Source organism: Rhinolophus sinicus, linkage group LG10 (genome assembly GCF_036562045.2).
Source record: "Rhinolophus sinicus isolate RSC01 linkage group LG10, ASM3656204v1, whole genome shotgun sequence".
NCBI lineage: Eukaryota > Metazoa > Chordata > Mammalia > Chiroptera > Rhinolophidae > Rhinolophus > Rhinolophus sinicus.
Window position 1 is genome coordinate 73,012,940 of NC_133759.1, and position 15,490 is coordinate 73,028,429.

The 15,490-nt window shown below is 36.8% G+C and overlaps 1 protein-coding gene across 4 annotated transcripts in view; it reads right to left on the bottom strand.

The window, feature by feature from the left end:
* Window positions 1-15,490, bottom strand: part of SMURF1 (SMAD specific E3 ubiquitin protein ligase 1) — a 104,365-nt gene that overhangs the window by 26,651 nt on the left and 62,224 nt on the right. For all 4 annotated transcript variants that reach the window (XM_074313461.1, XM_074313459.1, XM_074313462.1 and 1 more), the window contains exons 2-6: window positions 5,295-5,333; window positions 4,045-4,153; window positions 2,712-2,845; window positions 2,491-2,556; window positions 1,175-1,250 (exon numbers count right to left, since the gene is read on the bottom strand). In XM_074313461.1, the coding sequence (XP_074169562.1) occupies window positions 1,175-1,250; window positions 2,491-2,556; window positions 2,712-2,845; window positions 4,045-4,153; window positions 5,295-5,333 (424 nt within the window). The remainder of the gene's footprint in view (window positions 1-1,174; window positions 1,251-2,490; window positions 2,557-2,711; window positions 2,846-4,044; window positions 4,154-5,294; window positions 5,334-15,490) is intronic.

Here is a 15,490-nt window from a genome sequence, read left to right on the forward strand (position 1 = left end):
TCATGAAATGTGATTTGATTTTTCTTGATTTAAAGTCAAATCCAAACATTCCGTTTCCCTTGTTATTTTCCACAATAATGACTGTAAGTACTCTTTAACATAAATCTTCAGCTCTGAACAATTTTGAAGACAATTTACCTTAATAGGTTATTTTCCATATAAGCAAATACTTTTAAAAAATACTTTACATTGAAAAATTTCAAATATACCCACCAATTGGGAGATGAATCCCCCCGACCCAGCTACGATGATGACTGTCTCGTGCTACTCTGCCAATTCTTCTCTCCTCTGAGCCATTCTGAAACCAATCCCAACATTTTCCCATTTCATCCTCGATTATTTCCACATCTACCTCTAGAAGGGCTTTTTCCATTATCATGACTAGAAAATGTACATTAATTTTTTAAATACCATCAAACACGTGTTCACTTTCTCCAGTCAATTGTCTCAATCAGGATCCAAATGAGGTCCACACTTGCGTTTAGTAGGTATGTCTCTTAAGTCTCTTTTATTATTAATTTACAGGTTCTTTTCCTTCCCTGCGATTTACTTTCCTAGCAGTATTTGTGAAGACACTGGGCTGTGTCTTCTACACTCTACAGAGTACCCCCTTCTAGATGGTGGTTGTTACACCCCTGTGGGTTGTGCAACACGTTCTTCTGTCCCCTGGATTTCCGTTAATGTCAGATCACCTCTCCTTTAGGACGCTGTTAACAGCTACGAATCATGATTACTCAGCTTCATTAATTCATTGGGGATCGCCAAGTTGTGGACCAATGAGATTTTTTTGAGGTTTTTGGTTTTTCTTTTCAGGTGTTTTAGAGTTTTGTTTTTCTCCCTGGGTCATTATGAATATATAATGTTCATTTTTAATACACTTGATGTGTTTCAATCCATTGCAGTTATAATTCTTACTGATGTTCCAACTGATCAACCTTTGGCCAGTGAGAACCTCTTTAAATTGCATCCTGAGTCTTTTGGGCACAACCCCACTACTCTTTACAACTTCCTTTAAACACAAGGAACCTGGATTCCTGTTTCATCCCAAAGTCCTTTCCTGCGTCTCAAGCATTCAGCACCCTGAAAAGCTGTGAAGGATAACTTCACAGAGAGAGCGGGAGCAAGAACCCAAGGTGGCAGAGAACTCAGCAGGCGTTGTCACGGTGATACGTACCCTTCATTTTCTAACAGTCCTCTGCAGTCTACCACAGACCCTCCAGTGCCTATTCTGTCTCGTGTCTGTAAACTGACTAAAACAGAAAAGAACGTCTTGTGTTAAAATCCAGTGGCATGGTATACAATTATAATACAGTGAGCCATTGTAAATGTATAATTGATGCACATTATTTATTTAAAAAGCGAGGCATGGACATCTACACACACACATATATTCCTATGCTTTAATCCAGGAGCTGCAGACCACACCACCTGGAACATTCCTTATAAATGTGGAGCAGGAAGAGGTTCTGTGTTTTCCGTGCTCTCCATAAACAGAACAGAACACAATATTCACTTCCTCTAAGTTACCTATCTTTCAAGAAGGTTTCGACTTATGTTGAATGAAGGATACAGAGAGCACTTCCGGAATGTACAAAGTCTAGATGAAGCTAAATATTTATTCTCGGTCCCTACTGTGAACAGCAAAGACATTTATAAAGTTGCTCCCAGTTATTCATTTTCCCCCAGCACCTCCCTCCACAAAGAGGAGAAATCACAAACAGAAAAGCATTAAGTGAGAACTTTTCCATTATGACAGTTTTCAGGATGTATACTCACTGCTCACTTATCTCGGGTCAAGTCTACATAAGATAATACCTAAAAGATTTGGGGTCATAAGTCCCTCTGGTTGTTGCTGAGATACTATGTTTTCTTTGATTCCTCGCAATGTGTACAACCAGCAGACAGCATTTTAGAGTCACCCTAAAATGCTAATAAAATCTGAACAGGATGAGCTATACTTAACAGATACATCATTTCCAACAGAATACCGCCAGTCAGCACTGTAACATTGGCACATTTCATTTGTTCATTCTAAATAATTCAGTCCTCTAACTATACAATCATATTGCATGGAAGTCTTCAGAAATCATCTTTGCTTTTTACATAGATGATGGATCTTCCTGAAGAAACTATTTCTTAACTCTTGACTATGTGGCCACCAATCTTATCATCTACCCTTGGATAATACAATGACAAATTCATTGTCCATTAATGTGATGATAAAAATGACATTGAAAATTATAACCCTAAATCTTTTTGTACCTTAGTCATTTTAACTCAATTTTAAATGACAGGTTGAAGGGAATTAGATAAAATAATAAAAACCACACAAGATGAAACGTTTTAGTACTGAAGAGATGGCCCACGTATGTGGTTTGTCCTTCGAAGTATGTCACCTTTGTCAGTGCCTGTATGTGTTTTCTCAGTGATGAAGAGCTGAATGTTAAGTTCTGTAAAAGCATCTCTTTATACAGATGAGAAAGTTCTTACCCACTATTTGGCCACGAACTGCATCAGTATCTGAGGGATTTAGTTTGCATAGATCCAAACGCTGGTCTGCAAACAAACAATTGAAAACTTAACCCAGGGAAATGTTAACTAGGGAGGAAGGCAGGAATTCTGTATTCAGTATTCAAAAAAAAAAAAAAAAAAAAAAAGCCTCATAAGCCTTCTTCAGTTGCATTAGAGGCAGAAAAGCGTTTGGTTCTTACATCCAGTATCTTTTAATCTGCTGATGGCATTGGACAGCAGCCGCACACAGCCCAGGAAGCCAGCTCCCTGCTTCTTGTGAATTTTCTTGTGGTTCCACACGCTGATGGTTATAGAATCAGTTTTCCCAACATATCTGAAAGCAACATGTAAACTCATTTTTAATTGTATTTCTGAATTATGATAGCCCACTGAGATTTTATCTGATGGACTTGTTAGTATAGAAGAATCCTTTTAAAATAATGTTAGTTCTATATTCCACACGTAACAGGCACTAAATAAATATACGTCTACTAACTGCAACGGGCTGGGAAAAGAACTACAACCCATTATCTAAGAAGCAAATGTAGATAATCACATAAAGATAATACTCTTGTAACAGAGATGTACTATATTTTACTAGTTCCAAAGGACAATGGCACGATTCATAAATGCCCACCAGTGTTAGACTTACTATTGAACACTAGTTTGCAACAAGGGATTACTTAGAAATCCACAGATCCATCCAGCGCACACTGACGGGACCTAAGTCAGACACTCACCCCCACTTATTCTCAGAGTAAGTCACCCACAGGGGGAAGCTTTCAGGACAAGGACGGACAACCACTTTCCAGGTCACTAATGGTACCTCAGTGCAACTGAAAGGGAGTCTTAGAATCCAGCTCCTAAAAATCCCACCCAAACCCAGTACAGTTTGTGTTGATACAAAACCAATTATCATGATTACTTTGACAAAAATTTCGTAGCAGGGACATGAAAACATAAGTTCAAGTAAAATAGTGGTTTTCAAAGTGAATCCATTTTATGGATTAATGTAGGAAATTGTCTGATGGGGTGTAGGCTTATATACATTCAATCATTCCAAACTATTTTCTCTTGCAGAAAATATATTTGTACTAAAAAGCAGAATTAAAAAAAAAATCATCAGAAATATATAAAATGTATATTTGCATAAGAAACATGTACAATAACAACAACAACAACAATAACAATGATGCGTTTTTAAAGTAAAAACTCTACAACCAGGTTTAGGGCTTCACTGAGAAAACAGTAGTATATAGAGGACCTGAACTATGGACCTTGGGAAGATTGAAACGTTTGAGGATCACAGTTATGAAAGCAAACCATAAAAAATCTATGAAAATGTCAAACATAAGAACTTCAAAGAATATGAATTCTAAAATTAGAGAGTACAAATATTCATTTGGCTATCCATGTTTGTTATCAGTTAGAAGTTAGAAATCCTTTCTTTCTTTTAATGACATGCTTCACTTTAAAATCTCGATACCTACGTTCCTGCTGCTCCCCAAATGGCATATAGAATATTCAACTCACAGATCGTAGTGCTGGTTCCACTTTGGGTCCAATGTGTTTTTCACAGTGTCCGTTGAGTGGCACTGTCCAGATCCGTCCACTACAATCTTTGCAAACGGGTCGGGGAGTCCTAGAGGAGAGGGGACAGCCACACTTGGATGAGGCTATAGATCGACCAGGTGACACAGAACAGTCTTGCCAAAGGCAGCTTCGAGGTCATCTAATGTGGTAACGATGATTACCCTGCTTTCTCTAATTTAAGGTTAGTTTTGGTCTAGTTAGCTGTCTAAGAAAGGCAATCCAGTATGACGTCACCCTCAGATTTTTTGAGCCTAGAAAAGAAAACCAGGCTTAAAGAAAATTATAAAAATAAGCTTAAATTCAAATTCCCATTTTTGCTGATCACTAAGTAGGGCTAACTAAATGGAGAAAAGGTGTCTATAATTAATTGTATTTACACTTTCTAAAAAGGAACAGTGCCTAGAAGTCTTGTTTACTGATTGTTGTCTATTTTATCTATGGAAGCAAGTGTTCACCAAGGCTTAATAAGTTCCTAAATTAATCAGATAGGATTACAAGATCAGAGAGGTGGCAAGGTAAGGAAGGGTTTGGGGACAGGCCTGGCTGTGGGCCACCCCTCTGGAGCTTCCTAGTGACTTGAATAAAGCCTGTGAGCCTAAGTTTCTTCCTTTAAAGTGTGAATAATACCACTTAAGAACTGAGCAGTGTTCTTGCGAGGATCAGAAAGAGTGTGAAGAATTTCATGCTGCAGGCACGTACTTTATAGCAGGTGAGTTTCTTGCGTTAAGGGGTGCTTCCTTCCTTTAGAAAAGGATCCTCTATTTTTAAAAATCCCTTTAATTACAAGGCTTTTAAAATGTGATTTAATTTATAAAATTTGATTAACAATTTTACTCAAACCCAGCTATTTTACAGAAAAATGTCTCATCTGTATTTGAACTGAGAACACTCCATCCAGCAGAAAGCAATGTATTAATGAGTGGAAAGACAGAGGAAACAGGGTGTGGCCAGAATAGGGAAAGAGAGAGAGAGAGAGTTTCTCATCTGAGTTAGAAATTCCGCGCCTTGGAGCTAAGGAGCCATGGTGTGGTAGTCAACTGGGCAGTGAAGTTTGTCCAACCACGGGTTTCTACTCAGTCAGGGCAGGACATTTAGGAGAATACACCCAGTGTTTTTTAAAAAGTTTAAAATTTCAGAAATATGTGAAGACTATTAATATTGTAAGAGAGCAAAAATGAGTGTTTACTTACTGAAGAAGTCTTTCTTTGCAAGGTTCTTGGCACACAATACTAAAAACAAACAGAAAACGCCAGGGTTAGCATTTATGGACGAGATTCTCACCACAGCTAGTAGCTATGGACTGAATTGTGTCCCCCACTCCCCCAAATTTGTATATTGAAGCCCCAACCCCAATGTGATGGTACTTGGAGGGGAGCCTTTGGGAGGTGCTTAGGGTTAGATGAGGTCATGAGGGCGGGGCTCTCACGATGGGATCAGTGTCCCTGTAACATGAGACCACAGCGCTCGCTCTCACTCTGCCCTCCATGGGAAGAAGGTAGAGTAAGAAGGTGGCCGTCTACACGCTGGGAAGAGGCCCCTCACCAACGGGGGATTTTGCTGCCACCTTGAATCTGTCAGCCTCCAGAACTGTGACAAACACATGTGTGTTATTTAAGCCATCTAGTCCATGGTATTTTGTTATGTCAGCCCAAACTGACCGAGACACTGGTCTATATTTACAGTGGAAAAAAATTCTAAAAATTATCTTTGCCAATGATTGCCTTTCGAATTTGGTACTACATCAAATAAAAAACTGACAAGTAACAAAAAAGTGTTTTCTCCTCTAATCGGGAATCAATAACAAATACAAACTCTTTTAGTTTAAACTTAAATTCTGACTTAAACACAGATAAATATATCAATATGCTCTGATTAATTGCTCAGTTAACTACCAATTCAAATTAAGACCTCCAGTATTTACCTTTTTAGCCACTCCTAGCAACAACAAAAGGAAGCCTGCGTTTTTGATATTATGATAAATAATACAATTTTGTAAATGTAAACTTTGGTATGTTGGAGAATAGAAAGCAAGGGGCGCATGATAGAATATATGGGGATATCGTACGGTATTGAGAAAAACAAATGACAAAATGTATGTTAAGAATTCAGCACAATGTCAGTATATAGAAAGAATGCAATAAATGCTAGTGTTGTTATTTTACTCAATTACTGTAAGAAATTTTGTCACCAGATCTGTTACATGATTAAAGCTACTGTATCAAGGGAAGATACACCAACGTCTCTTTTATACTGCTTCACAAATTTTGCTAATTTTTAAGAATACAGTGTTTTGTTATGAATCTATATATTACTTACAAAAATATATTCATATATATAATTGTTCTGCAAACTTCACTCAGAATATTTTTATATTACTGCTTTATCAAAATATAATTCATATACCATACAATTCATCCATTTAATGTGTATCACTCAATGGTTTTTAGTATACTCACAGGGTTGTACAACCATCACCACAATAAATTTTAGAACATTTTCATCATCTCCCAAAGAAATCCCGTTCCCATGAGCAGTCACTCTTTGTTTAATCTCAAATCCTACCAGTCCTAGGCAATCACTAATCTACTTTATGTCTCTGTGGATTGGCCTATTCTGGACATTTCATATAAACAGAATTACATAATCTGTGGTACTCGGTGACTGCCTTCTTTCATTGAGCATAACGTTTTTCAAGTTCCTGTTGTAGCATATATCCGTCCTGAACTGAGTAATGTTCCATTGAATATACCACATTTTCCTTATCAAAGGATGGACATTTGGGTGGTTTCCACCTTTTGGCTATCCTGAAAAATGTTGTACAAGTTGCTGTGTAGATATGTATTTTATTTCTCTTGCAAACCCAAGAGTGGAGTTGCTGGGTTACATATATGTTTAGCATTTTGAAGAACTGCAGACTGTTTTCCACAGCATCTGCACTATTTTACATTCCCACCAGCAGTGTCTGTGTGTCCGATTTCTCCGCATCCCCAACTAATCCTTATTGTCTGGCTCTGTGGTTTATATCTCTATGGTTTTAATTTGCATTTCTCTGATGACTAACGACTTTGAGCATTTTACTAGCTATTGCTTACTAGCTATTGATATATCTTTTCGGAGAAATTTCTATTTAGATTTTTTTGCCTATTTTTAACTGGCAGCTTGCCTTTTTAGCTAAAGAGAAAATATACTTTTCAGAGTTGCCAATATTCTCCCATTCTGTGGGTTGTCTTCACTATCTTGATGGTGTTCTTTGAAGCAGCTAAGTTTTTTATTTTGATGAAGTCCAATTTATCTGCTTTCTTTAGTTGCTTGTGCTTTGGTGTCATGTCTAAGAAGACTTTGCCTACGAAAAGTCTTAAAGATTTAGTCCTATATTTTCTTCTAAGAGTTTTATACTTTTAGCTTTTTTATACATTAAGCTACTCTAACTACTCTTAATACTCTTAAATTATTCTTACAGTACTTTTAAATAGACATTTAGGTCTGTGATCTATTTCGAGTTCATTTTTGTGTATGATGTAAGAACGGATCCAACTTCATTTCTTTGCAGGTGGATACACGTTTGTACCAGTAAGCACAGTTTGCTGAAAGGACTATTCTCTTACCATTGACTTGTCTTGACACTCTTCTTGAAAAACAATTCACTGTAAATGTGAGAGCTTATTTGTTGACTCTTAGTTCTATTCTGTTGATCTATGTATCTCTCCTTGTACCGTGACCACACTGTCTTGATTACCGTGTCAGTTTGTTCAGGCTGCTATAACAAAATACTAGACTCAGCATCTTATAAATAACAAACACTGACTTCTCACAGCTCTGGAAGTTGGAAGTCTGAGAGCGGGGTGCCAACATGGTTGGATGAGGGCTCTCTTCCAGGTTGCAGACTTCTCACTGTATCTTCACATGGCAGAAGGGGCGAGGGCTCTCTCTGGAGTCTCTTTTAGAAGGCACTAATCCTACTCGTTAGGGTTTTACCCTCATGACTTAAGCACCTCACAACTAATCCTATCACCTTTGGGGTCAGGATTTCAACACACAAACATTCAGACCATAGTAATTACCACAGCTTTGTAGTAAATTTTGAAATTAGGAAGCATGTGTCCTCCAACTTTGTTTTTTCCAAACTGTTTTGGCTACCTGGGATCTGTTAAATTGTCATATGAATTTGGGGATCAGCTTGTCAATTTCTCCAAAAAAGCCAGCCTGGGTTTTGATACAGATTTCACTGAATCAACAGGTGAATTTGGGGAGTATTGTCATCTTAACAATATTAAATTTTCTAATCCATGAACATGATATCCTCCCATTTATTCAGATCTTATTTAATTTTAACTTTGTTTTGTAATACTCAGAGTATAAATTTTATACCTTTTATTAAACTTATTCCTAAGTATTTTATTCTTTTTGCTATTTATTGTGAATGAAATTGTTTTCTTAATTTCATTTTCATATTGTTTATGTCTAGTGTACAGAAATACAACTGATTTTTGTATTTCAACTTGTGTCTTGCAACTGTTGAACTCATTTATTAGCTCTAATCATTTTTGTGTTTTGAATTTTCTCTAAAGAAATTCACATCATCTGTAAATAGAGACACTTCTTTTCAATCTGGATGCCTTTTCTTTTTCTTGCCTGACTGCTCAGTGTCTCCAGTACAATACTGAATACAAGAGGTGGGCATCCTTGTCTTGTTTCTGATCTTAGGGGAAAGCATTCAGTCTTTCAACCACTGAATATGTTAGCTGTTGGTTTTTCATGGATGCCCTCTATTAGGTTGGGCAAGTTGTTTCTTAGTTTGTTTAGTGTTTTTATCATAAAGGGATGTTAGCTTTTGTCAAATGCTTTTTCTGCACCTATTGAGATGATAACTTGGTGTTTGTTCTTTCTGTATTGATAGGATGTACTACATTAATTGATTTTCAGATGTTAAACCAACCCTGCATTCTGAGATAAATTCCACTTGGTTATGGCACATAATCCTAATATGACACTGTATTTAGTCTGCTAACATTTTGTTAAGGAATTTTTTTGTCTATAGTCATAAGGGATATTGGTCTGCAGTTTTCTTTTATTTTTTCCTTCATTTTAAAATGAGTTGGGTAGTATTCTCTCTTGTTCTATTTTTCTTTTGAAGAGTTTGTGAATAACTGTTATTCATTCTTCTTTAACGTTTGGCAGAATTCACCAATAAGCCATCTAGGCCTGGTGTTGTTGTTTTTTGTAGGAAGCATTTTTCAATTACTAATCCAGTTTATTTTTTTATAGGTCTATTCAGATTTTCTATTTCTTCTTGAATCAGCTTTGGTAGTTTGTGTCTTTCTAGAAATTTGTCGATTTCACCTAAGTTATCAATTTGTTGGCACAAAGCTGTTTACAGTGTTTCCTGATAACCCTTTTTATTTCTGTATAGTCGCTAGTAATAGTTCCTATTCATTATAATCTTTATAACCTTCCCTTACAATGTAAATCTCTCTCTCTCTCCCCACCCCCCAGTCTTTTTGGTGCATAGAGCATAATTTATTACAGCTTCTGATGGTGTTTTATTTCTTGTTTCTCGAATTAGAAAAGTAATATATATTTGTAAAAAAGTGAAAATTTAGAAATGTGTAAATTGAAAATACATGCCCCTAAAACTCTTTATTTAGCATTTTCCAGGATAGTCCCACATGCTTTTTTCCCCCACTGAACTTTAGAATCATTTTAGGCAAGTTTAAAAAAATTACTTAATAAATAAATTTGGGGGGAATTTACTTCTTTACAATATTGAGTATTACCATTCTTGAATGCAGTATATTTATCCATTTATTAAATCTTCCTTTAATGCCCTTAAGTGAAGTTTTAAAGTACTTCATAAAAGTTTTCCACATTCCTAATTGGGTTTACTGTTGACTGTTTTTGTTGTTGCTGTTATTGTGAATGGGGCGTGCTCCTTTCATTGCATTTTCTAATTGTTATTTGCATACAGGAAAGCTTTTACTTACATTCATTTAAATACCCCCTCTTTTTCAACTCTAAAGTGGGCCTGTGATGTTCTGTTTCCTTCAACTTCCCTTTTTTCCCCACAGCCTTGAATGTCTCAAGGACCCTCATGTCAAACTCCAAGTGTTCAAAACTGAAGTTGAAATCTTCCCACTCTGCCTGAAATCCTGGATTCATTCCTTCAGAGATCAGCAAACACCCATCAACTGCACAAGCCAGAAATCTGTGTGTAATGCTTTTACGTCTCAGTCTCTCTCCAATGTGTTGACGTCTTGCCATCTCTACCCTTGGTTCAAGACCCCAATATTAGCCATCACAAAGTAATCCTTTCAAAATTCCAATCTCATGTCTCTTTCCTTCTTAAAAATTCCATGGAGACTTCCTATTGCAAAATTCCAGACATGTCATGCTCTGACCCTCATCTACCTCAACTCTCCAGCCTGAAATATTAGCCACCAGTTTTGGGCTCTAGTTTTTCTGAGGTGCTGGTGCTGGATTGCTTCTGACTGGATGAATTCTCGTAACATCTCAAAAAGATTACTCTTTGTTCATGTTTAAAAGACTAGCAATGTTTTCACTTAAGGCTCACTCCAGTGGAATTTGGTTTTATCACAAAGTGGGAAAGATCTCAACAGTGTCAGCATGAAGATTATTTTGCTTCAGTTGCGTGCAAAGAGCATTTGGGGTCATACTGAATCTAGTTTGGTTAATGGCATATGATTTCTCCTACCCGAATAATTCTGTGATCTTGAGATAGAATTCTCCTTGTCCACCCTAAGAGATATCGTGATAAAAGATAATTAATTACACAGCATAAAATCCCACACTGTCTGGCTATACCACTCATTTTTAAACAAATACATATATTGTACACCAATAATAAGGGAGGTTCTGGGGATGCAACAATGAACAAAAGAGACGCTGACTTGTACAGAAAACGAAGCCTAGTTTTTCAGTGCAGACCAGCACATGGTTGCTTCAACTTCACTTCGAAGTGTCCCTCTGCCTTGGAATCATGCCACTCTTACATCCCATAATTTCTAAATCACATACCAGAGTTTCCTAATGTTGGGGATGAAGTAAGCGCAAATTACATAATGTTCACTTAGCATCTCAACATACATGGAAGGGCAGTGTTTTGCTATGTTGTACATTCACAGTTAGTAAGACAAGCTTCTTTACCAGGTCCCTGACAAAAACACAGGGTCTCCCAAACAGTATTTGTGGTTGTAATTTTTATTCTTTTCTCCTCTTATATTTATATGTGTCACCAAGTCCAAGCTTTTCTTTCTTCTAAATGTCTCTTGAACTTGTCCTTTCTCCTACTTTTGTACCCACTCTCCTAAAGCACCCAGGGCAGGTGTCATTTTTTCCCACTTTATTGGTGAAATTATTAAGACTCAGCAAGACTCAGCAGTCGTCCCCACTTCCACCCCCACCTCACAGTACACGATCACAGCGGCATCACAGGTGTTATCTGAGTTTGAAATGAAATCCTCTATTTATTTGTATGCTGCTTCAGGTCTGCCTCTCCCCTACAAAAATACCCACTGGAACAAGGCCTGTGCATGTCTTTTGTATTCACCACTGTATCCAGGTACGGTGCTCGCGGGGGTTACTTTCAAAATGCTTGCTGAATAAATGAATTCGGTAATAACTGTTTTTCCTTAACTAACTACTCACCAGAACAAAAGCGCCAAGAAGGCAGAGACCGTTCTCCTGAACGGTTATATTCCTAGCATGGAGCACAAGGCCTGGCATAAATTAAATGTTCAAGAAATGTTTGCTGAAATAAATGAATAGTGCCTGAATGAAGGAATGAATGAATGAATGAAGGAGACATTTTCGCTAGAGCCCCACTGTGGTGGTCTGGCCGCTATCCCATCCCCCACCAGGAGTCCAGGGCCTGGCAGCTTTGCACATATACTGTTGCCTGACAGATCTTGTTCTTCGGGAGGGTCTATGCTATTCCTTATGGTACCATTAGTGATAGTTGGTTGGCACGAAGAAAAACAACTGTTCCCGTACAGTTAACCAGGACTAACAGTACAATGAGGGAGAAATAACAGGCATGTCAAAAAAACAAGTCAAGTCCAGAGGGCATTTGGGACTTTTTGTCTGAACAAAGCCCTTATTAATGAACAAAGTCATTTTTACACTTTATGGGATGATTTCGGAGGACTGATTAGGCCATTACGTTCCAAGATAATTTATAACTGAGGGACATATTCATTTTTACATTTTAATCTTAAAATGTTGCTTTTCTTGACACCCTGGATTTGCCCTGCAGAACCCACAGGTCTCACAAGGGGCAATTTCCTGTTGGCTTTTGTCTGAGTTCTTCCCAAGTATTACTGGCGAGATACCTCTGCCCTGGGAGGTAAAAAAAGTATCTCATATAAAGTCTCTGTCTTTCAGAATAATTTTCATCTCCAGATCATGTTTCTGTCTCACACAAACCAAATGGGATTTTTTCAACCATGTTAGAGTGGCTCAAATGTATCAAGAGTCTGGGTGATTCTACAGGTGGAAGTCTATTTCCTTGCTTTAGAAGATAGGAAAATTCAGGTTTTCATTAGTGAAAGTTTTATCTAAATATTTAAAGTTATATTCCAATAGTAATCAGTTCCTAGATCAGTTAATTATCAATGTTTTCTCCCTAAAAATGTTAATTTTTCCATCCAAATGTACTTATTCAAACACCACATTCAAAGACAATGTTTATTAACTCCGACACTTGAGCTCTAGCTGTCTAGTACGTCACCTCCTGAAAAGCACAGGGTGATTTTCCATGATTTTACAACCAGGAACTAAGGAGCAGTTTGCAACTTGAGCTTCCAAAACCACCCTAGAAAGCAGACTGTCTCCCAGGCAACCATCTGACTAATACCTCTACCACAACATTTGATGAAACCTATCAATGGAATCACAGTGGATGGTTTGGAAGGTTTGGAAACTTAGTCACTGCTTTGTGAAACTTAAAAAATGAAATCTAATTCCCTTTAGTATAACTAATAACAGAAGCTAAAATTTACTGAATTTTTTTACAAGGTAATTAATTAGGCAACTATGCTAAGTATCTGACATGCATGATTGCATTTATTCAAAACAATTCCATGAGACAGTTACTGTTATATGTTCATTTTCCTGATGGGAAAACTGAAGCTTTACAAGATTACATAACTTGACCAAAGTCACAGTTACTAAAAGCTGCTGCTTCTGAATAGTGAATCCATTTACCCATTTAAATATTTCCTGATTACCCACCATAGGCCAAGCCCCTGTTCTAAACTCTGAGGATTCTAGAAGAACAACAACAAAAAGTTGCTTGTCCTGAGGTATGTCCCATGCCTGAGGGTTTGATATTTAAAGAAAGTAAACTAAGATCATTAAAAAACAAACAAAAAAACTTGCTTAAAATTGACTCCTCAAGCTTGGACTATTTCCTAGTTATACACTATAAAATAATGCTCAACTTTGTCAGTAAGGAAATGAATTTTAACCAAAAAGCCTGCCATTAAGTAAATTATACTACATTGTCACCTTAGGAGGAAACTGAATGAATTCCATTAACAGGAGATAATCCCAGGCTAATAGGGAGGAAAACCCCACATAAATCCAAACATCCTCAGCTACCTGACTCCTGAAGACCTATTCATATCAAATGAAGCTGTGTTCTTCTGAGGAAGCCATTTTAAACAAGGTGATAACTGCTGAGAGTAAAGGGGAAATTGGGAGATTTACTGGGAAGAAAGCTAAAATCAAGCAAACAAATCTACTACTTGATAGTCACACCACATCTACAACAAATAGGTAAGGAAAAAAAGTAATAATAAATCATAGAAGAGAAAGTTCTGTCAGCATTTTCTCCCCTTCAATTACTGAGCTGACAAACGAAGTTTATTAATTTGACACATTAAAAAAAAATCAACAGAAAACCCAAAAGTGAGGACAAATTTAGCAAGGTAATATACTACAAATTATTTCCACACATGGTTATGAAAAACCCATAACACACAATCTAGAACAAAGTCCCTTATAGTTTCTTTCCCATTTATCATATTATAGTGTGAGGTTCTATACCACTGAAATATTTAAAGGTATTATTTTGCATGGTTTTATAAAATCTTTTATAACTACTTAGCTAATCATTTTTCACATTACGGTGTAAGTCAGAGTGAAATCATTATGCTCAATTTAGTCGAGAAAAGCAGAAACTCAGGAGATTGAACTTGCTCAAGGCGACCCAGCAAAGTTAGTGATGGAGATAAGAACTTGATCCATCCATGAATGGAAACCACGTAATTCACTGAATTATGCTCCTTTATTATTACAACTGAGTGTTAAGACTGAAACAATTTGTTACATTACAAATTTCAAATCAATGTGGCCAACATTAGATTCATAAGATCATTTAGTTAAAAAAAAAATCAATCATGACCCAGCAATTCCACCCTTAGGTATGTAATTGACAGAAACGCACAGGTACATATGTTCGCCATGTAGCTGAATGGTTATAGCTGCAGTTAATAACAGTCAAAGACTGAGCCGCTGAGATGTGCACTGACAGTATAATAATAAAGAAGTTGTGGTATTAACAAAATGGAATCTTGAACAGCAAAAGCGAAAAACAAACTACAACTACACACAAAATTATCAATGAATCTCACAAACATGGTATTCAATGAAAGACACAATATATATCATACTATGTCATTTACGCAAAGCACAAAACCAGGCAGAACTAAATATACAGTTGAAGGTCTGACCACTTCAGCCGGGTGATCAAGGTCAACATCAACAGTCATAAATCATTTTGACAGTGTGCACTTTTGATGTGCTGTGATGAGAATGGCACTTTACCACATAAAATGAATAATCCCAGTCTAACCATGAGAAAAACATCAGATAATTCTAACTGATGGACATACCTGACCAGTACCCCCCAAAACTCAAAGTCATCAAAAACAAGGAAAGTATGAGAAAACTGTCATTGCCAAGAGCAGCCCAAGGAGAAATCATAACTAAATGTAATGTCATATCCTGAATGGGATCCTGGAACAGAAAAAATCATGAGGTAAAAACTAAGGAAATCTTAATAAAATATTTAGTTATTAATAATGTGTTAATATTGGTTTATTAATTGTAACAAATGTACCACAGTAATGTTAAGATTTTAGTAACTGGGGAAATAGTGTGCAGGTGTGTACAGTGGGGATAATATGAGAAGTGCACTTGCTTTTCAGTAATTCTGTAAATCTAAAACTGCTCGAAAAAATAAAGTATGAATAAAAAAATTAAAACAAAAACAGATTACAACAAGCAGTATGTACAGTATGACTCCTTTTTGGGTAAACCTGTGTGTGTGCGTGTGTGTGTGTGTGTGTGTGTGTGTGTGTTGATAATA